General features: G+C 41.8%; 1 protein-coding gene across 1 annotated transcript in view; it reads left to right on the top strand.

The window, feature by feature from the left end:
• Positions 1 to 22,225, top strand: part of LOC139471850 (adhesion G-protein coupled receptor V1-like) — a 159,288-nt gene that overhangs the window by 102,671 nt on the left and 34,392 nt on the right. Inside the window, exons 58-79 of the mRNA XM_071254352.1 lie at positions 1,624 to 1,782; positions 2,681 to 2,828; positions 3,448 to 3,619; positions 5,689 to 5,818; positions 6,100 to 6,276; positions 6,384 to 6,623; positions 7,129 to 7,251; positions 7,345 to 7,512; positions 7,830 to 8,219; positions 9,145 to 9,339; positions 9,748 to 9,983; positions 10,988 to 11,133; positions 12,216 to 12,458; positions 13,204 to 13,379; positions 14,933 to 15,205; positions 15,779 to 15,931; positions 16,635 to 16,855; positions 16,960 to 17,119; positions 18,082 to 18,244; positions 19,858 to 19,971; positions 20,584 to 20,765; positions 21,968 to 22,150. Coding sequence (XP_071110453.1) covers positions 1,624 to 1,782; positions 2,681 to 2,828; positions 3,448 to 3,619; positions 5,689 to 5,818; positions 6,100 to 6,276; positions 6,384 to 6,623; positions 7,129 to 7,251; positions 7,345 to 7,512; positions 7,830 to 8,219; positions 9,145 to 9,339; positions 9,748 to 9,983; positions 10,988 to 11,133; positions 12,216 to 12,458; positions 13,204 to 13,379; positions 14,933 to 15,205; positions 15,779 to 15,931; positions 16,635 to 16,855; positions 16,960 to 17,119; positions 18,082 to 18,244; positions 19,858 to 19,971; positions 20,584 to 20,765; positions 21,968 to 22,150 — 4,152 coding nt within the window. The remainder of the gene's footprint in view (positions 1 to 1,623; positions 1,783 to 2,680; positions 2,829 to 3,447; positions 3,620 to 5,688; positions 5,819 to 6,099; positions 6,277 to 6,383; positions 6,624 to 7,128; positions 7,252 to 7,344; positions 7,513 to 7,829; positions 8,220 to 9,144; positions 9,340 to 9,747; positions 9,984 to 10,987; positions 11,134 to 12,215; positions 12,459 to 13,203; positions 13,380 to 14,932; positions 15,206 to 15,778; positions 15,932 to 16,634; positions 16,856 to 16,959; positions 17,120 to 18,081; positions 18,245 to 19,857; positions 19,972 to 20,583; positions 20,766 to 21,967; positions 22,151 to 22,225) is intronic.

The following is a 22,225-nucleotide window of genomic DNA, read 5'->3' as shown; positions in this document are numbered from 1 at the left end:
AAAACGAGTGTTACGTTCCCTCCAAACACGTATTCGACAATCAACAGTTCGTAGCAGCATTCGACACTCGTCAGACCAATGGATCCTTCTCCAGTGGGCCAAGTTCCATCAACTACGGGCACGACACCATATCAGACGATTCTGCATGTGCCTCTCAGTCAGTTGAGGACGTTTTACTGGTCTTCTGGCGTTATAACCAGCCGCTCTGAGGCGACGTCTTACGGTCCTCGTCGAGAGTCTCTGATGGGTAATCCACTGCAGTCTTAAATCTGTTGAAAAGACGTCTATCCTCTCTGTTAGAGGTCTTTCTTGGCCTACCAGACCTATGCCTGTCATTGACATCATTGGTTTGACCATGTTTGACAATGAAACGAGTGATAACACTGTGATGACGACCCATTTGTCTTGAAATGGCCCTGCATGACATGCCAGCATTTTTCATGCCTATCACTTGCCATCTTTCAGCATTCGTTAACTTTCTCCTCACCATGGCTGATTTTCAACCTCTATTGGAAGGGGAATCTCACACAGGAGCAAAATGCAACCATGTGTCTGAAACTTGAATTTCACTATTTATTGGGATGGGGAACTGCAGCAACACGTAAAGCACGCTTTCCTTGTGGTATCTGGACAAATTCAGGTTCATGAAACTATGGAAGCCTAATTCAGTCGTGCATCATCATATTTCGTATTTCTGATTCCCACACGTGAAATCAAGAGACTATGAATATGGTGGCGCTTAACTTTTGTGCAAGTGTATATACCTACTTTTAGACCCAATTTGTGAATACCCACATACACCAGACTTTCTTCAAAACCCCACTTGTTCTTGTGTGGCTGAGATCCAGTTGTATTATCTAGCTAAATGTTTATTGTATTATTTTAGTTATTTCAGTTAAAACATTGTTTTGATCATTTCCTGGTTGAGGGTTTAGTTGAACAAGATTTCATGAAATCGTTTGCATCCTTGATTTGAGGTAGCGTTGGTTTAATTTTGCTTCTATTTTATTTCTATTATAGCAGGAATACAATTCAGACATTTGGGTTTGAATGGTATGTGTTTTTAACGTATATGATTTTGTTTTATTTTGATTATTGCATGTAAAAATATTATCAACTTCAGTTTTATTCATCATTAAATTAATGTTAATTCTGTTTAGTTCAATATGTAATGATTTTGTTAATATAATCTTGGTACATAGGTAATTTGCTATTAGTTTTAAAAACTTTTAACTTTGAACATATATAGTTGCAGCCTGTTTGTTATTTCACAGAATGACATAGTAATGTATTCGAGTGAGTGTGTATGGTTTTACGCCGCTTTTAGCAATATTCAAGCAATATCACGTCGGGGGACACCAGAAATGGGCTTCACACATTGTACCCATTGTCGGGAATCGAACCCTGGTCTTCGGCGTGATGAGCGAACGCTTAAACCACTAGGCTACCCGACCACCCCAGTAATGTATTCGAAGTCCAGTAGAGGAGACATTATTCGCTGGCTGGTTCAGTCCCCCAGAAAACTGTAACTTACTCTTACTGAGTAACTGTTGTTTTTGTACCGATTATCTTCTGGTATTCCATGTTGCTTGTGATGCTAGAGTGGTTGTGATGTCTGCGCAGGACTCCCTCTCAGTGTTGGTGGAGGAGAAGAATGGTGAGGACACCACCATACAGCTGAATGTCAACAGGAAGGCTGGTCACTTCGGCCGGGTGGTCATCAGATGGGCGGCAACGGGGGACCACACTGGGACGTCTGACATCACACCACTGTCCGGGCAGGTAGGCATGGAACTTCATCAACTTTCCCAGGCACCTTTTTGTAAAATATAATTGTGCTGGACAAAATAAATAATTTTGGACATGTTGGATGTCTACAAAACAAAATGTCTTTTGAAAAAGAATTAAATTGTTTGTCTCCTTTTCACAGACAAATTGCATCTTTGAAGCAGGGGATGTTGGCTTTAACACAGATCCCAGTCCCTTGAATATTAATTAGTGGGTCCATCAAAATCAATCTCTTTTATTTGATGGTCTGGGGATTTTTACCCCATTTTGGCACTCTACTCCATGTTTGTTGTGAGAGCCAACTATACTCAGTGATATCTATGTATCGCCAGGATCATTGATTGAGTCAGTGCTCCAGTGTAAGGCTTTAGCCACTAGATGCCCAAGCTCGAAGTCCAGCTTTTGTTTGGTATAAACTTAGGCCATATCTTTGCTCTTTAATCAACATTTTGAACTGAAAATGGTAATAGACTGTGTGTCATGTCAGAACATCTCTTCTAACACAATGATTGCTCCCTTGCTTACCAGTGCATGCCGGGAGATGCGCCGTGCAACAATTCTGCCTTAGTCTGAAACCATTCTGAAACAACTTATAGTAAACAGGCAGTATAAAGGCTATTCCACCCTCACAATACCGCAAAAATAATGCCAAGAGAACGGTGGTTCGCCTGATCCACGGACGTATATACAATACGTGTTTGCCTGATCAGACACAAGGGAGGGATTATTCTACATCATACAATTTGACTTAGCAAACAAACAAAAAGAATTTTTACAAACTTGAATCCAACTTACTAGAACACAGTTTAGCCTGGGCATATATAGTTTACCTATACAGGCAAAGCTATCAAGGACCTGGCTGTATGTCTGCCTTGTGATTCCTTCTTCGCAGGTTGAGTTTGCCAATGGCCAGGTGCTGTCAACAATCACCATGACAGTGCGGGACGACGTGGAGGCGGAGTTTGCTGAGGACACATACGTCCAGTTGGTGGAGATTCTGGAGAGAGGTACAACCCTGCCCAACAAAGGGGCAATATTAGGTACGTTCACTTCCTTACAGTGAGTGAGTGAGTGAGTTGGTGGGTGAGTGAGTAGGTAGGTTTGAGTGAGTGAGTTAGTGAATGAGTGAGGGGGTAGTGTTGAATGAGCGAGTTAGTGGATGGGTGGTCTTGGTTGGGTGGGTGGGTGAGTGAGTGGGTTCACCCTTATCCAGGTGCAGGAGCACTAGAATGGGCATTGCACCAGTGTGGACCATTGGTCCTAAGTATCCAGCATGACAAGCTACTGCCATAATCATTCACCATGTCCAATATATCTGGCAGTCGGGTGGGTTAGAGTGTCACTTGTCACACCGTTGTACAAATGTGTGAAGCCCATTCTTAGCATCCTCTGTTACCTGGAAGCTGTAATGCTAAAAACTGTATTCACTCGCTCCTTATTATATCATAGGTGGCCAGTCATCACAGACACTAGAATTTACTGTGCAGAGTTGTGTCCCTTATGCATGCCAGAAAACCGTGATCATGGCTTTGAATCCTGGTTTGCCCTGTGTAAGTTTGTAGTTTTGTCAGCACCATACACATGCTCTCATGTTTCAAGAAGTTAATTCCCCAGTGTTCACCGGGTTCTCAAGATAAAGTTATTACCTGGTTTTCTCAGGCCAGAAGATCACAAGTAAGGTGACAGTTCAGGCCAACGACTCCCCGCATGGAGTTGTATCATGGGAGACATCATTGACAACAACAATCGAGCCCCAGGGAACAGACTCAACTCTTCAGCTGAAGATCATCCGTGAACAGGGCACTGAAGGATCCATCAGAGTCTTCTTTGTGTGAGTTACATTACCTGCCGGGGTAGAATAGGTCTTCAGCAACCCATGCTTGCCGTGAAGATCCAGGGTAGAATAGGTCTTCAGCAACCCATTCTTGCCGTAAAAGGCAACTATGCTTGTCGTAAGAGGCGACTAACGGGATCGGGTGGTCAGGCTCACTGACTTGGTTGATGCATGTCATCGATCCCAATTGCGTGGATCGATGCTCATGATGTCAATCACTGGGTTATCTTGTCCAGACTTGATTATTTACAGACCGACGTCATATAGCTTGAATATTGCTTAATGTGGCATTAAACAACAAACAAACAAACCAACAAACGAAACCTGCCAAGCTCCCGTGGCTGGTTGTAAGAACCAAATAATGAGGAGAAAGGGGTTATGATGTGTCAGCTGATAGTGTGTTGTCATGGAGGCACAGGACTGCCTCCGTTGTCTAGTGGTAGAGCGTCTGCCCGGAGAGCGGAAGGTCCGGGGTTTGATCCCCGGCAGCGTCATACCAAAAGACGTTAAAAGATGGTACTTGTTGTTACCCTGTCTGGCGCTCGGCATTAAGGGGCTAAAACAAGGACTGGTCGGCTCGGTGTCAGTATACTGTGTCTGAGTGGGTTATTCATGTTAGACTGCGGCATGGTATCTCAGTGAGCTAGCACTATAAATCCGCATCAGTCCGGACTAGTACAAGCAGCCACACAAACACACACGTACATGCACGTCGCTATATAAGTGCAATTATCTTGGATGCGATGTTAAACCCCATTTCACCTCACCTCACCTCACCTCATGGAGGCACATGGTCGTCTGTGCAGCGTACAGGTCACAAATCAGCTGAAGTTAAGCAGTGCTGGTGGTGGAGAGTGTCCATGTCTGGTAGCTTGACATCTGAAGTTTCCAGGCCTTCCGTCCTGCCCCATACTGAAGCACATATTGACCTTGATGTGTCTCCTTGGGCAAGTGGCTTTATTTGAAATATGCTTCAGTTCACCGAGCTGTGAATGGGTACCAGGTAGGATGAGATGGTAATGTAACTGTTAACCTTCTTGCGCCTCACAGGCAGCTTGGGTTGTATGCTCTCCAGGGAGCTGGGAATGAAAATTGAATGCAAACAAATCATGTAGTGCTCTGAGTATGACCGTTGGTGTGGAAATGTAGCACAGTATAACTGGTCTTGCTTTTAACATGTGTAGCGGCCATAAAATATCTGAGTCCCGTGATGGGATTCTAACCACGGACCTTCTGATCAGGTCGGACGCCTTGTCCACATGACCAAAGAGGTTAACCCCATCAGCAAGCTGACAAGGTATGGATGTCATCTGTAGGATGACTCCACGCCGTGCTACATACTCCCCCATCAACAAAAGGCACGTCCCGGGCCGCATAGTAGGGTACTGAGGCTTATTTTGCTCAAATTTAATATGAACGTGCTCAGCCCCATGTTGGGTGCCAATGTAGTGGCCATCAAATTTCCGAGTCCTGTGATGGAATTCGAACCTCGGACCTTCTGATCCGAGGTCGGATGCCTTGTCCACATGACCAAAGAGGTTAACTCCGTCAGCAAGCTGACAAGGTAAGGATGTCATCTGTAGGATGACTCCACGCCCTGCTACACATGCATAGATCGCATGATTCTTTGGTCATAACTTCAATCGAGGACACTTGATTATTATCTTACAGACCACCATAAGTATATCTAGAATATTACGAACAGTATTGTAAAATAATTGATTTTCACTCACTCCAGTTCCAGTTGCAAATATGATTACCATTCTTGAGATGAACATTGATGAAAATAAGGAGACATTTTATCTTTGATCAAACATATAAAAGTCAGAAAGAATGTGTGCATAGTCAGAAAGAAATGCAAACATTGGTGACTTGTAGTGTAACCATGAAGTTATAGATAACTTTTGTCATTAAACAATATATCACGTGACTAACCATGGCTCCAGGTAGTCCTGTGGGTACCCGGGTCCTACTCAGAGTTACCCATCCTAACCCTAATGTTGTGCCTGTATTATTGCTCTGGATCATGTTGAATGTTCATCTCAAGGACGTCGGCTCTATTCCAGGACGTCCACTGCGACTGGTCTGGCTCCTGACAACCGGGCTGTCGCCGGTGTAGATTACGTTTCGAGACAGGGCTCTGTTACCATGGCAGGAGGGATCAGAGAAGCTGAGGTCGCAATCACAGTAAAACAGGTGGCCTGCCATTTCAAACAATCTTCCATCTTAAATTAATAAGGATATGATATCAATTACTTCTGAAATACATGTATGTGCATGCCACTGAAAAAATAAATTCTACTAGACTTCTGCAAATTTCAATGTAATTTATATCCGTTGATGCTGATGATATGTAATAATATAACAGAATTATTTCAAGAAATAAATTCATTATTAGGACATGTGTTGATTTTGATTGTATCACTGTGAAAATTTTGAAGTCATCCTGGCATTTATTCATGATTGTCTTCATCTAGGATGACCTCCCTGAGCCAGATGAGAGTTTCTATGTGAACATCACAAGCGTAGAGCTGGTTGGCAGCACAAGCACATCCAGTGCCCAGCCCAGCATCCGTACCCAAGGTGGATACACGCAAGTCAGAATCACAGAGAATGACGACCCTGGTGGCATCGTGCAGTTCAACGTCACACTGGTGAGTCATTGCTTGTGAGGCTGTGTGGTTCCAGTTCTTTAATGGTTGAGAAGGTGGCTCATATCTGAGTGTTTCAGTCAGATTTAAGCAAACATTTATGTTTTCAGAATGTTGAAGGAAGAGTGGACACATATGAAGAATATGGCAGCCCCAACAAAGTCCTCCTGCCTCTCAGTCGGGTCAGCGGGCTGTTTGGGGAAGTATTGGTCACATGGCTGGCCCAGCCAATTGAGGCCACCACAGATGACTTTTCTCCATCGGATGGAACTGTCAGGTTTCAGAATGGCCAGAGCAGTGCCCAGATTGAGATTTCCATCATCGATGACACAAGTCAAGAACCCATGGAGGTAGGGACATGAACATGGGAATGGCACTGTCAGGGTACAGAGGGGCCCAGCACCTCATTCTTGTTGCAAAACCAGACTAAAGTGAGGATTGGGTGGTCACAATGAACAGTTGGTTGATCCTATGTAAGCATTCCCTCTGTCGTGTTTTGTTTCCGGAGCAGAACTCAAAACTATGAGAGATGGTTTAACCAAACTTGACACATTGATAGGTTCAGTGGTGAACTTATGCCTTTTGATAGGTCCAATGAACTTATGCCTTTTGATAGTTTGGGATTGTTTAAAACAAAAAAAATCAAGTTTCCATGGCAACGACTTTGACTGAAAATGGCAGTAGTGCTCCACACAACCGGACATGTGATATTAGAGGGGGATGTGAGTATTTCATCTGTGTTGGATTTGTTATAATAACATGTTTGTATTTAATAGCCCATGAACTCATAACAAAGGATAAAAAGCTCATCTGTCATTTTTTATTACATTTCAATCATACTGATGTATGTTCCAGATGTTTGATGTCAGGCTTATCAGCGTCACTGGTGGAGCCAGAATTTCAACTTTCCGTACGGTCCGGGTTGCCATTTTGAAAAATGATTCTCCAACTGGACTCTTCAGATTTCAAACCAGTGAGGTAAGACTGTATAGACTATGTTACTCTTCTATTTTTGCAGTCATTCTGTTCACAGCATGATGAAGATAAGCAACATCAATCTTTTATTTTCAGGTGTCCACGAAAGAATCAAGTTCTAGTGTTGACCCGGAAGGTCAAGCCACATTGGTTGTTGAGAGAGTGCAAGGAGCGCAGGGATTAGTGCTTGTGGAATGGAGACTTGCAGCTGATGCAGAAGATGACTTCCTCCCTCCGTTACAGGGAACTCTCACTTTTAATCAGGTCAGAATACAGCATTAGAATACTGCGCTAGTCCTGTAGTCCTTACCAAACTGCCCAATAGTTAAGGTATCCTTAGGACTAGTAGAAATTTTCAAGCCTTCTACTATACGTTATCACAAAAAGAACTAGTGGACTAAAACTGTTTGTTCCTATCGCTGGAATATATGCATTCAATTACCTTAATGAGAAACAGTTTGTCTTATTTTGCATATTTTTGTGATTTTGATGTGAACACAACCAGGATAGTTTCTCTGATCTCTATTGCTGGAATATTGCTAAAGCAGAATAAAACCCACTCACTCATTGATATGTTATAGGGTGAAGCTCGGAAGTCCATTGTCCTTCAGACCAAACCAGACACCATTTTGGAAGGAGAGGAGAGATTTGTGGTGTCCTTGACATCGGCAAGTAATAACGCTAACATTGCTGTTAAACAAGCAGATGCCACTGTCATCATTGCGGCAAATGGAGGTTCCAGTGGAACAGTTTCGATAGAAGCCACATCCCGGACAGTGTACATCGGCGAACCCAATGTTGCTCAGGGGTACAATGGGCAGACAGAGATAGTTCTGACTCGAGGAAATGGTATATATGGCGCTATCAGTGTCACATGGTCACTGAGTCCACGGGAGTCGCAACAGTTCCAACAAGTGGAAGGGACGATCAACTTTGTCGACCAGCAGCAGACGGCAACAGTAGTCCTAGAGGTGTGTATGCTGAAACACTTTCCTAATCAATGTGTCTGACACTTCTTTCAGTGGCATTTAGAAGTTGGAGTGATGAAGTAAGACGAGTTCTATGGATGAACAACTTCTTTATTACAATTAGTGCGACGTTTCGGTGTAGATTCTAACACCTTTATCAAGCAATAGATGGATAGGGATAAACAACATAGGTATATATGCACTTATTGACATCTAAGTTGTTACAGTGACTAGTTTGTGGACACAGAGAGATTATCATGTGTCTGACAGTTGTCTCATAGACATGTAGATCAGGGCAACTAGGTTTCTTAGAGGTGTGTACATCGTAGGGCTGGGACGAGTCCAAATTTACTACCCGGGTACTCTACACACTATTACCCGGCCCTACCCGGGTACCCGCTGTAGGTCTCAAGAGTTGGGAATTGTTTTACCGCAGCCCTGGCAAAAACTATCTAGATACACGTATAAAACGATCTGATCATGCATACACTACAGTTGATAGATGCTTTATCCTTACTTGAACATATAAAAGTCAGAACGAATGCTTGCATAGTGAGAAAGAAATGTGAACATTAGCTATACTTGTAGTGTAACCATTGAGTTTCATTGTTAATGTCATTACAGTATATCACGTGACTAACCACGGGTCCGGGTAGTCATTTGGGTACCTGGGTCCTACTCAGGACCCACCCGACCCGAGTACCTGAGTTACCTGTCCCTGCCCTAGTACATCAAAACACTTTTTAATCAGAGTTTCTAACTGGATGTGATGATCAGGGTGTCTAAAGGTTGAGGTGTCTGACAATGTGTCTAACAGTTGCTCCAGAAGTATATACACAAACTGAAACACCTTTTTGATCAGCTAGTTGTGCATACAAATTTATCAATACCCCGTTATTTACATATATTACAAATATTTCCTTTTTAGGGAAAGGACGATACAGTGCCAGAGTTGAGGAAAGCATATACATTTGTCATCAGTGCTGCAACAGGGGGCGCCACCGTAACAGCAGATGATAGTGGCAAGTTGGCGCGGGTTGTGTTTGTGGCAAGCGACTACCCTCATGGACGGTTCGAGTTCTCACAGCCTCAGCTCGTCTCAGTGGGAGAAGACGTGGGAACAGTAAGAATTGAGTTTACTAGAAAAGTAATTTATGAATGTAAATTTGTAAATTTGTAAGGATTGAGTTTACTTGGAAAATAAATTTATAAATGTAAATTTGTATGACATTTTAAAAAAATTAGAAATCAGTGCCATAGCACAGGATTTTTCTAAAAAAAGAATGATTAGACAGATTGACTCACCAGGACCTGCTAAAGCATACCATGGTACCATGTTTAAAGGTAACCACTTGGTTCTGAGGTGATCTACCTGTTAACCTCTTAGATGGCGTAGTGATGTTGTGAAACATTTACTCATCACGATAATGAATGTTAAACGACCAGCCATGGGGTCCCCTGCTGCAATATGGTTGGAATAGTGTTAAGAGCTCCATAACTATAGCTCCAGTCACTCACTCACTCACTCCAGGTGCAGATAGAGGTGCGTCGCCAAGACGGGGACGTTGGCCAGGTGCAAGTGTCCTACACATCCACGCCGGACACAGCGGTCAGTGACCAGGATTACTTCCAGGTGGCGGGGACCCTGCGGTTTGAGAGTGGCGTCCAGACAATGCCCATCCAGGTGACCATCAAGCCTGACGACCTCCCCGAGGGTCCCGAACAGTTCTACCTCAACCTGACCTCCGCACAGCTGCTCAGCCCAACGTAAGTTCAACTATTAGCAAGTTTTGGACGACCAATTAATTCCCAAACTGTTTGGATGCATATCTTGATAACAATGATTTAGTGATCTGCTTTTTTGATTTTAGCTCACCTGAAGTGTATATATATTGTCAGCCATTTTTAAATGTCTTTTTCCAAAGAGTCCAGTAGTTTGTTCCTGTAATTTGCAGACCATTGTGACATCATTGGTTACCATGATGTCAAAATCAAATGACATAACTAATGGCTCTGCTACTGAAGCTGTTAACAATACTTTTTACATTTAAGACACTGCTTATTACTGTCTACAAACTGAAAAAGTTGGAAGAATGACGGATGAAAAATAAAATCTTACCCTTGTGTCTTTTGATATCAAATATATCAACACTCGTTGATAAAAGTGGAAGTTTTTCCACTTGTTTCAACTCATGTTGATATATTTGATATAAAAGGGCACTTGGGTGAGATTTTCTATGTAGCACACATATTGACACTTTGTGACCTTTATCATCCTAATCTTTAGGAAATAGAATGTTTCAAATATAAAAAGATAATGTGACTGTTTAAGCAGCTTTAGGATAAAAACTTCTGTTTCATGCTCATAGACAGACTATGACACAAGGATCTAAGTTTATATTCAGATTGCACTCTCAGCTCCCTGTGGAGTATACATGCAAAGTTATGTTACCTTACATTTATTACATTAGCTTCTGATTGGTTATGGAGCAGGCAATTATTCTCCATGTCCGCACACAGGTGGATACAAATTTCATGTAGCCCACTGAGAAATCAATCAGAACACACCATAGGTAATTTGCTTTTAAAAGTATCTTTGAGTTGCTGAAATGCTTATCCAAATGAATTGGCAAAAGGGAAGTAACTCCGTGTCTTTTACCACTTTTACTAACTCGGTGAAACTGTGGAGATATATTCCGGACCTGTTTGAAGGAATGTCGGTGTACCATATACCCCTTGAGATTGGTTGATGACTGATATTTTCTCTACAGTGACAATGACTACAGCAAGCAAGGGAGCCTGCAGCTGGACATGCAGCCTGGTATTGGAGGCGTGGACGTAAAGACGATCCTCATACAGAAAAATGACAATGCAGAGGGAACCATCCAGTTCACTCCGGAGGCTGCCAGTTTAACTGGTAAATCAGGATACATCTAGATCTATGATACGCATGCATTATTTGTATATTGTGTGTCATTTTGTGCTGGATTAATTTTTTCATGGGTCTGGGGTAACAAAATGGTTAAAGAAAAGGGATTCAGCTGTTTTTCACAAAATATTTATCAATGTTTGGAAGAGTTGAAATCAAATGAAACAAAGATTCAGCACTGCGAGAATAGGGTGAATAATTAATGGCTAAAGTTGACATATACATACATAGTACCAGTAGATATTTTTTCACATTGTACTCCTGATTTAACATCATGTCATATGGATGATAAAATATGTCGTCCACTCTTAGATCAACATAATGAAGAGTTGCTCGTCTTTATCAACAACCGTATATCACTGTGTATAAGGGATGTTTTTGCTTACCTAGAATTATGGACTCCACAATATTAACAAACAAAAGGAAATTCCCTCACTTAAAGATACGGGGTAGAATAGGTCTTCAGCGACCCATGCTTGCCATTACAGACGACCATGCTTGTCGTAAGAGGCAACTAATGGGATCGGGTGGTCAGGCTCGCTGACTTGGTTAATGCATGTCATCGTATCCCAATTGCGTGGATCGCTGCTCATTATGTCAAACCCTGGATTGTCTGGTCGAGATTTGATTATTAACAGACCGCTGTCATATAGCTGGAATATTGCTGAGTATGGCGTGACACAACATACAAAGCCTCACTTAAAGATCACTTATATTCTCTCTTTATTTCACACTCAATGATTCCCTACAATCCTAGTTTAACCTTACAGATTCAGCTTTGCATCCTCTCATATTAATACTTCACGTACAGGTGGATTAGTCATTTCAGTCATGTGATTTACCATACAGAGTTGCACCCCTTTGCTGTGTGAACATCCCAAGGTCATTGGTTCGAATCATCTGTATTTGCAAAGATTATGATCCTTGATGTGTCCTTCATTGACACTCAGTGATATGACTGAAATACTGTTTCATCTCAGTCATACTGATAGCCTGGTTGTCCCGGAGTCGTGTCAAGAGTATGGTAATTATGAACATGTTAGAACTACGTTTCTGTTGTCGTTTCACAGTAAAGGAAGAAGATGGTGTAGCCCGGGTGCCACTAACCCGACTCGGTGGTAGCTATGGCGACGTCAGTGTTCGGTACGACATACAGTCTGGGAGCGCTGTAGAGGGTCAGGACTTCGTTGGAACTGGAGGTGTTGTGCAGTTCAACAGCGGAGTTGATGCTGCCACTATCAATGTCACCTTGAATGACGACAACGAGATGGAGTTTGAGGAGACATTTACGTTGCAGTTAACTATTACATCAGGTGAAGTCTCAGTGCAAAGTCTAATGTATTATAATAATATATGGTTAATGTCATAGACCCATGAAGATCCGGGATAGAATAGGTCTTCAACAACCCATGTTTGCCGTAAGAAGTGACTTTGCTTGTCGTAAGAGGCGACTAACGGGATCGGATGGTCAGGCTCTCTGACTTGGTAGATGCATGTCACAGTATCCTAATTGTGTGGATCGATGCTCATGATGTCAATCACTGGATTGTCTGGTCCAGACTCGATTATTTACAGACCGCCGTCATATACTGGAATATTGCTGAGTGCGGCAATATTGGTGGTGTTCCCACTTGAATTGTCCAGATTAAATTTTTGGATAACAAATCATTGTTTTGAAGTACATGTCACTTTGCATAGACCTAAGTTATACAGCAGAAATCATCCATAAGATGGGGTTTCTGGATCTCTGTATTGTGTCAACTATCAAAACTTTCATTCTAAGTGTAACAAAGTGTACCATTACAGCGGTAGAAACTAACAGTCCACCAGTCCTAATAATAATAACATATAGCAACACCCTTCAAAATAGCAAATTTCTACTAGTCCTTATGATACCTTAACTATTGGGCAGTTTCGCAAGGACAACAGGACTAGTGACAATTTCTAACACTGCCATAAGTGTTGTATCAACTAGCTTGTGTGAATCACCACACAGGGATTGCTTTTAGGAAAGATTTGTTTGGACGTCTGAGCATTTTTTTTTGTTTCCTCGTCCAGGTGGTGCTCAACTGGGTTCACGTACCACATCTACTGTGACTATTGCAAAGTCAGACTTCCCCAATGGAGAGTTCCGCTTCAACGGACAGCTAGACATAACGATGCAAAACCCTTCCGCAGAGGCAACTATACCAGTTGAGATTGAAAGGACGGGCGGAATGCTTGGCGGGCAGACTGTAAGTAAATATCTTGAATCTCCAAGCATTAGTGTAGCTTTAACACAGACCACATTAGATGGGAGATTAAATTTCTGTGATGAATACTTATTAGATTAAACAGACTGGCTAAAGACTGTAAGTGATTACAGTTTGAGCTTAATTGAATCTGAATTCATAGTTGTTTGTCTACAGACTAGGGCTGGGAAATTCCAAATTTTCTACCCGGGTACCCAATCTCTAACACCTGACCCTACCCAGGTACCCGCTGTAAGAGACAGGTACATACTGTTCGATTGGGAGAAGTTTGGCAGAATGGATGAATATAGAAATATAAAACCTTCTGGTCTTGCATGCAATGAAGTTTCCTGAAGTTTTATCTTTATTCAAACATATAAAAGTCAGAAAGAATGGATGCATAGTCAGAACGAAATGTGAACATAAGTGACATGTAGTGTAACCAAAGAGTTTTACCGGTGTAAATGATACTTGTCATTAAATCACATATCACCTGACTAATCATGGGTCCGGGTAGTACATCTTCCCGAGGCAAGGGAGTTAATTGACTATAAAATCCAGTTTCCACCCTTGCTGAACTAGGCTGGTATTGTGGAGTTACATTTTGGCTGGACTGAGTCTATGCATAGTCCAATCAAAATCTCGCACCGAAATCAAAATCCGTTTAGTAAACCGTTGTGCAGATTTTGGTCGATGGCAGGATTTGCAAAGCATGTGCACCGCTAACTCGTTATCTACAGATAATTTCCAAGTCGTTTCATGTTTCTTATCAAGGTGCTCACTTGATTTGATGAACTTCACAATGTAAGACTCGTTTTATCACGTATTATTTAATACAGATCTTGATTATAGATCAGATCATCTTGACTGAGCGCCGCCATTTTTTTAAAAACAAATGCAAGTGATACGAGAGGTGGAATCTGATTGGTCCATAGGAGAGACTCATAATTACCTTAATTACCATAATAACACTACGATCGAGCCAAGGAATTCAAGCCTAGTTCGGCAAGGATGGAAAGTGGACTTTTAAAGTTAACTCCTTGCCTCGGGAAGATGGGGTAGTACTGTGGGTCCCAGGTCCTACTCAGAACCCATTCGACCCGAGTACCCAAGTTACCCATTCCCAGCCCTACTACAGGCCTCAATGCCCTCATGACTCAGTCATGTTGTATTTCCTGTAATTATACAACAGCCACATGGTGTGTACCTGTAAATATCACACACTGTGGAGCCCCAGGTAGGAAATGTCCCCAGCACCTGTTGCTTGTCTTTAGGTATGATTCTCTGTGTCGTGATGTCATGTTGCTCATAATATCATCCACTGGTTTGCCTGGTCAAGGCTTGATTATTTATGGACCATCATTATCAAATGGAATATTGATCACTGCAGTGTAAGCAATAAAACAAATTTTAAAATTACGATGTCATTGGGGGCACAGGTGGCTCAGTCATCTAAGGTGCACATCAACCTGACACACTATGATGTAACTGGAATACTGGTACAAGCAGTGTTAAACCCAACTCACTCACTCGCTCACTACATGTCATCGTCACAGGTATCATGGAGAATCATGGGACCTAATAGCCCTGACACCGTCCTTGATGACACCAGCGACATCAGCTACACCAACAACGGACAAGAGGTGACTTCAGGAACGCTAGTGTGGGCCGATGCACAGGCAGGACCCAAGGGCTTCACACTCAAGGTCAAGCCCTACTCCAGCTGGGAGGTGGAGGAAGTCTTCATTGTCAAGATATTCAGCATCGTTGGGTCTTCTGGAAATGGCAATGGAGAACCCAGCCCAACTGCTGGACAGATCAAGATTACTGTAAGTTTTCCATGTTGTGCAACATGCAATAAAGGATCCGCAAAATAACTTCATTTACTTTTCTTGTTGAGACAACACTTTTATGGGTCTTCAGGGGGCAGCTCAACTGCTGGACAGATCAAGATTACTGTAAGTTTTCCATGTTGTGCAACATGCAATAAAGGATCCTCAAAATAACTTCATTTACTTTGCTTATTGTGACAACACTTTTATTGTGTGAAGACTCATTTCCTCAATGGAGTTTTATGTTGTCCACATAGTAATGGAGACAAATGTTGCCAAGAGGTGTAAGGCACTGCAATTCACTGTGCTGAGTTAGGTCCCTTGGCTGTGCCAGGATCTGCTGGTCATAGGGTTCAAGTCCCAGATTTCCCATGACTCTTAGTCTGACAGCCCTATACCCATGCTCTGAGGTTATGAAGTGGAACGTATTTAATCCCGTGGTCACATTTTTCTGACATCATGCTGACATGCTGGAGAATTTGTAATGATGTATGGACAGCCTTAGACGTTATAAGAACCTGTTTTCTGTTAATAAATAAACAGATGTTTTGTTTTATTTTATTTTATCAGGTTCAGAAGTTTGGCAGCCCAAATGGTGTCATTGGTTTCGATGGTGCTGCTCGGTCAGAGCGAGTTGTTGACGAGCCTACCGGAAGCGGAACTCTCACCCTCAACTTCCCGCTGAGCCGCAGAGCTGACACAGGCGTTGTGGGAACTCTACAGGTAGGCCATGGGTATTGTTAGTACTGAACAGGTAGACAAAAGTTATTGTCACAACGCTACAGGTTGATCGCAGGTCAGGTGTTGTGGGAACTCTACAGGTAGGCCATAGGTATTGTTAATACTGAACAGGTAGACCACAGTTATTGTCACAACGCTACAGGTTGATCGCAGGTCAGGCGTTGTGGGAACTCTACAGGTAGGCCATAGGTATTGTTAGTACTAAACAGGTAGACCACAGTTATTGTCACAACGCTACAGGTTGATCGCAGGTCAGGTGTTGTGGGAACTCTACAGGTAGGCCATAGGTATTGTTAGTACTGAACATGTAGACCACAGTTATTGTCACAACGCTACAGGCTGATCGCAAGTCGTGTAGTTCTTCGGGCTGGCTATTGATATAGATCAAAGAGATTGATAATTGTTAACAAGATATTGATCAGTTATCGATAAATATTGGAGAAGTAACTTTGAGCAAATATACGAAAAAGTTCGAAAGAAATCAACATACTTCACTTCACTTGTGAGTGGTGACACATTCATGCATGGACTACTTTATGGACATATGAGATATATCAAAACAATTGTCTAACAACACTGATATATAATCCTTGTGCTGTCCACAGGTGTTTTGTCAGTAGCATATTTCAGTCTTACAATGCCCTCTGACCATGTATCAGGTCTCCTAATGCAGCTTTCCTTCCAGATATTCTGGGAAGTTGAAGGCCCCCCAGGAATGGTGACAGACATTCAGCCCGTCAACGGCAGCATATATCTGCAGACAGAAGAACGGGCGAGTGTGATCAGCATTCGTGTTTTGCCGGATGAGGAACCAGAAATGACAGAGACCTTCAAGCTTGTGTTGAAGAGGATAGAAGGAGGCGCAGACATTGACACAAGCTACGGACAGTCCACCTTCAAAATAAAGTACATCCTGTTCCACTGACTTAGCATTGTAGAATTCCTTTAAGCATGGAATATTGAGTAGAAATAATGCAGTTTGCAGTCATATGTCCAACCTTCTATTTCAGATATAATGACAATCCTCATGGACAGTATGGAATTCTACCTGGAAATCAGAGAATCTCTGTTGATCCATCTGACCTGAAGAGAAGACTACACCTCAACTTCACTCGCCATGATGGCAGCTTCGGAAGCACCACTCTGGAATATAGAGCTACCTACGATGAGGTTAGGAACAGCATCCACAATGATCTTGGACTTCACTATTACCTTTGGATTCTCAGTGGCCATTTACTTCACAAAGACTTTTTACTTCACAATGACCTTTAACTTCACATCGACCTAAATGCTTGAATTCACAATGACCTTAATGCTTGACTTCACAATGACCTTTTACTTCACAATGACCTTTAACTTCACAGTGACCTTTAACTTCACATTGACCTTAATGCTTGAATTCACAATGACCTTAATGCTTGACTTCACAGTGACCTTTTACTTCACAATGACCTTTAACTTCACAGTGACCTTTTACTTCACATTGACCTTAGTGCTTGATATCTCATTGACCTTAGTGCTTGACTTCAAAATGACCTTAATGTTGTGACTTAATTGCCTCATCACTTTTCTCCACAATACCCTTTGACTTCAAAATGTCCGTGCAATGTCTAAACATTTGATTTCATAATGACCTTACCTCTTCACAATGGCCTTAACACCTTAATGCCCCGGGGACATGTATGTCCTTGCTATTCAAAGCCCTAAAGTACTTGAAAGTTGAATAAAGCTGAAACTAGCACAAACACATAGAAACACTTTCCAGTTTGGAATTCTACTGGCAGTGATCTGTTCTGTGATGTCATCTACAAGTATTTCAGGCAACAAAAATTAATCTAAATGACCTCTGAAAGTAAGGTGCATGATAAATATCACAGTTATCACTAAATACTGAATCACTATTCACAGCATTATTGTTTTGTATGTTTGAAATCTAACAATCAGATATTTACTCGGTTACAAAATAAGCACATTTCTGATCACAGGTATCATTTTAGAATCAAATTGTCTTTGTCATTATGCTGATGGTTGAGATGAAATCAAGGAAATAAATCAGGTGTGAAAACGAATGCTGGGCTCTGAAAACTGTACATGTTTGACAATGTCTAGTGACAGTGGTCTTGTTATTCCAGCCTCAGATTGGCATCACGGTCAGCGCCAGCACTGATTCTGTGACATTTGAAGAAGGCCAGTCATCAGCAACCAAAGTGTTGGACATTGGCGGCAACGGTTTCCTGGAGATTGGTACCACCTTCACTATTACACTGGACAGTGTCCTGTTTCTGGGACCTGGAGGTCAGTCACATGTGCACATATCCCAATTGAAATTGTGTTTAAAATGGTTGAATTAATTCTTGTTTAGATGTGGTTGTCACACCAATTAGGAATTGCCTACAGACTATATAACAAATGTTATATTTGGGATAACACTTTCTCAGTAAGTACAGATTCTAGTACTTTTGGGAGTTGAGTCCCATTAGTGAGGCACCTTATACCAGATCACAAATTCAGCGATCTGACCCACTCGTCCGCTGAGGCTTCCACAATAATGAAAGTCTGACAACTGGTAGTCTAGATCATGTGTTCCCATCTGACAAGTGTAAATTGGACGGGACTCTAGGTTCTAGAATCTGTGCTTTACTGAGAAAGTGTTATCCCAAATGTTGAAATGTAGCATTTCTTACATTTGACCACTTTCTAAATGGCATTGTGTGTTTATAATTGTATGACATTTTCCTCATCTGCAATTTCGCTCTAACAAAATCTAGCTCCCTCATTGAGGTTCTACTATTTGGATTGCAGACAGAACATGTGTATGTATCTGTGGTGCATAATTTATTGGGGTGAACCAGCTGATGTATTTTATTATATAATGGATAGTGCCAATACGATAAGCCAATCCAAGCCTTATACAGTCAAGTCTTGTTAATCCGACATCGTTGGTTGCACATGATTGTGTCGGATTAACGAGTATGTCGGATTAACGAAATTAAGTGATTTGTCAAAACACGGGTTTGTGTACTCGCGGGATAATGACCACGGAGTACGCTGACCACTGTGTCGGATTAACGAGACTGATTAATGAGTGATTTCGGTAATTCGTTGCAAATTAGGTGTGTCGGAGTCGGAGTCGGAGTGCGAGAATGTCGGATTAACAGGACTAAATAGCACTGAATCAATCGGTTCCCATCATTTGTGTCGGATTAAGCCGAGTGTCGGATTAACGAGTGTCGGATTAATGAGACTTGACTGTATATCACAAGCCAATAAATATGCAAATGAGGGCGCCTAGCAGGAACTACTTTTAAGCTACATACATCAATGCAATGTCTGCTTGCTCAATGAACCAATATTCCCAGTAAGTTTAGATAGGGTCTTCCCCCGTGTGTGGGTGTATCTGTAGAGAAACATGGCGGCACAGTGTTTAGCACTGTACAATAAGTAGGGTGGTTCGATCATCGAACATTGTATTCCTGCACTGTTTCTAAAGTTACCTCATTGAATGAAAACATGACTTAGACATTGAGAGGTTGAGGGACAATAATACTTGGTATTACATTGGGATTTTAATTATATTTTTTCTTCAAGAAAACATGTTCAGCTGAAACTTGTGTGGATGACAATAATTTTAAGCTGCTTTGATGCAGCACTATTTACAATCACTGGCCAATGTTGATGATGTTCCAGAAATGTCAATATCTGAAAATGCGTTACAAAATGTGGGAAACTTTATATGAATGTATGTTATCAGATATAACAATAAGAATATTACACTGAGGTCATTCCGTCCTCTCACATCAACCAGAATTAAGTTTTAGTTAAATAGAGGGGATAGATCAGACCAGGTTTTGCTAATGACAATGACAGTGATGAGTGTAGATGGACATTTCATTGTTCATGACATTTAGTGACTGACCCACCACGACTGAAGGGAGGTCAGACGGAGGCTAAGATTCCGGTCCCGGCCCCAGCTGCCAACAGTAAAGTGAGCTTCAAGGAGACGATCGTCAATGTGAATGAGGGTACGTAGCTGTCTTGGTTTGAGGTTTGTTTGTATGTTGTTTAATGCCGCAGTCAGCTATATGACGGCGGTCTGTAAATAATCGAGTCTGGACCAGACAATCTAGTGATTGACATCATGAGCATCGATCCACCCAAATGGGATAAGATGACATCAAATAAGTCAGCGAGTCTGACCACCCGATCCCGTTAGTCGCCTCTTACGACAAGCATAGTCGCCTTTTATGACAAGCATGGGTTGCTGAAGACCTATTCTACCCCAGATCTTCCTTGGTCCTTGGTTTGAGGTAAACAGGATGGCAATCTTTCATATATCAAACCATTTGTACCAGTTTAAATTCCCTCATAATCACATGAAGTGATATAACTTTTAGCTCTCTTTTTAGATCAATGTTCTGCATTGTCTGTTGCCTCTCTGGTAATTTCTCCATCTGTTTTTAGTAAACTTTGAAATCTCTTTGGTTGTCTTGTTTTAAATATTTTGTATGCTTTCCGACATGATGCCTATTTTGAGATCACTGAAACCATTAGGACAATGTATGAAGTGGGAAATCTGCATGGATGTTTTGAAATTTGGCATATATCTGTCTACATTTGTGTTTGTCCATTTCCAGACACCAAGACAGTTCTGTTGACAGTCAAGCGCGATGGAACATATGGTGTCATCAATGTGGATTGGGTGTCTGGCCTACCCACCGACCAGCTGCCAGCCAATACCCTCAGTGGGGAGGTGACAAGTGCTGCTGGAACAGTCCGAATGACACATGGCATGGAGGCAGCCAACTTCACTGTGCAGGTTGGTGTCACCAGATTTAAAGTGTCCCCGTGTTTGGGGTTTTCGGACGCTTAAGAAACGGTCATAGTTTTCTCTCTAATCACATGAACAACTGTAAAACATCTCATTCGCTCATAAAAGACAACTTTCTCTTGAAAACATGTCATCATCTGAGTATTTACAGTGTCTGTGTGATGCTCCAGACCTGTTATAGAGTGAGCAATCGTGATAAATATGGCCGTCCGAAATCGTATGACGTCAGAAAACGTATGATCCCCCGATAAATATGATACAGTTAGACAGTTGTTAGACTGTGAAATCAGTGACTGGGTCATTTCATGACATGAGTATTTTTTCTAGTGATGAAATGACTGAAATAAATTATCTGTCACTGATACAACACTTGCTGATTACTTCAAAAAGGTGTTAATTGTAATTAGTCTGACCCAGTTACTTTGCCCAATGTACTGCATGGAGAGTGCTGTGCCTCTAATGGTATGTTCTCGCTGCAGTATTTTATTTTATGATAAACAACGACCATGAGTTGTTTATTTCTTATGAGATATCAACATTCTGTACAGCCTCTTTAAGGATGTTGATACAATGTACAAGCTTTAAAAATATTTTCGCAAATATTAATAGTGATGACTCCCTACATAGAATTCAACCTCGGAAATGTCAGACATGTCCATTTTACGACATTTTCCTGCATATTCTCACAATCCTCACGTCGATCATCTGTTCCTTTTCTCCTAATACCGATTGTCATATCTCCCCCACTTCTGGATGCAATGGTTTGGCCACTGCCTGTATCCAGCTACATGTGTAGGGAACAACTTACTAGACACTTCCCACTCAAACATAATGTCATCTAATATATGATGTCATCAAGTTGCAAGGCATATTCAAATCTCCAGAAATGATGTTAGAACAATGTTTTATCATGAAATAAAACAAGCTTTTTGAGTCTAAGTCAAAGTCGTTGCTATGGAAACTCAAAAATACATTTTTCTGAAAACCCAAACTATGAAAAGGCACCAGTTTACCACTAGACCTATCCCCTTCCACCCATTCCTATATCCCCTTCCACTTCGTGTTGGATCTTGGTATAAATACATTTATGAACATACTTTACTGAGGTCATATCACACCAATCATGAGTTTTTAGTGGGGCCTCTGAATTGTCATTACAGAATACATGTTATCACATCCTTTTTCTCCAGGTGAATCCCCGTCAAAACCAAGCTGAATTATTTGCAGTCCGTCTTCCTGGCCCACCCAAGACATCTGTGGACGGTGGAGCTAGAATTGTGCTGGACCAATCAGTGGCCAGGATAGAACCATATGGACTCATTCAGTTTGACGTCAACTCGCGGTCACCTCAGGTTACTGAGAGTATGCGACAGGTGTGTTAATCTGCGAAAAATATAAATATCCTAATGAGATATTGAATATCCCGATTCTTTAATATATATATATCC

Source organism: Haliotis cracherodii, unplaced genomic scaffold (genome assembly GCF_022045235.1).
Source record: "Haliotis cracherodii isolate W230 unplaced genomic scaffold, xgHalCrac1.p SCAF_1, whole genome shotgun sequence".
NCBI lineage: Eukaryota > Metazoa > Mollusca > Gastropoda > Lepetellida > Haliotidae > Haliotis > Haliotis cracherodii.
Note: the sequence above shows the minus strand (reverse complement) of the source record. Positions and strands in the feature narration are given on the sequence as shown.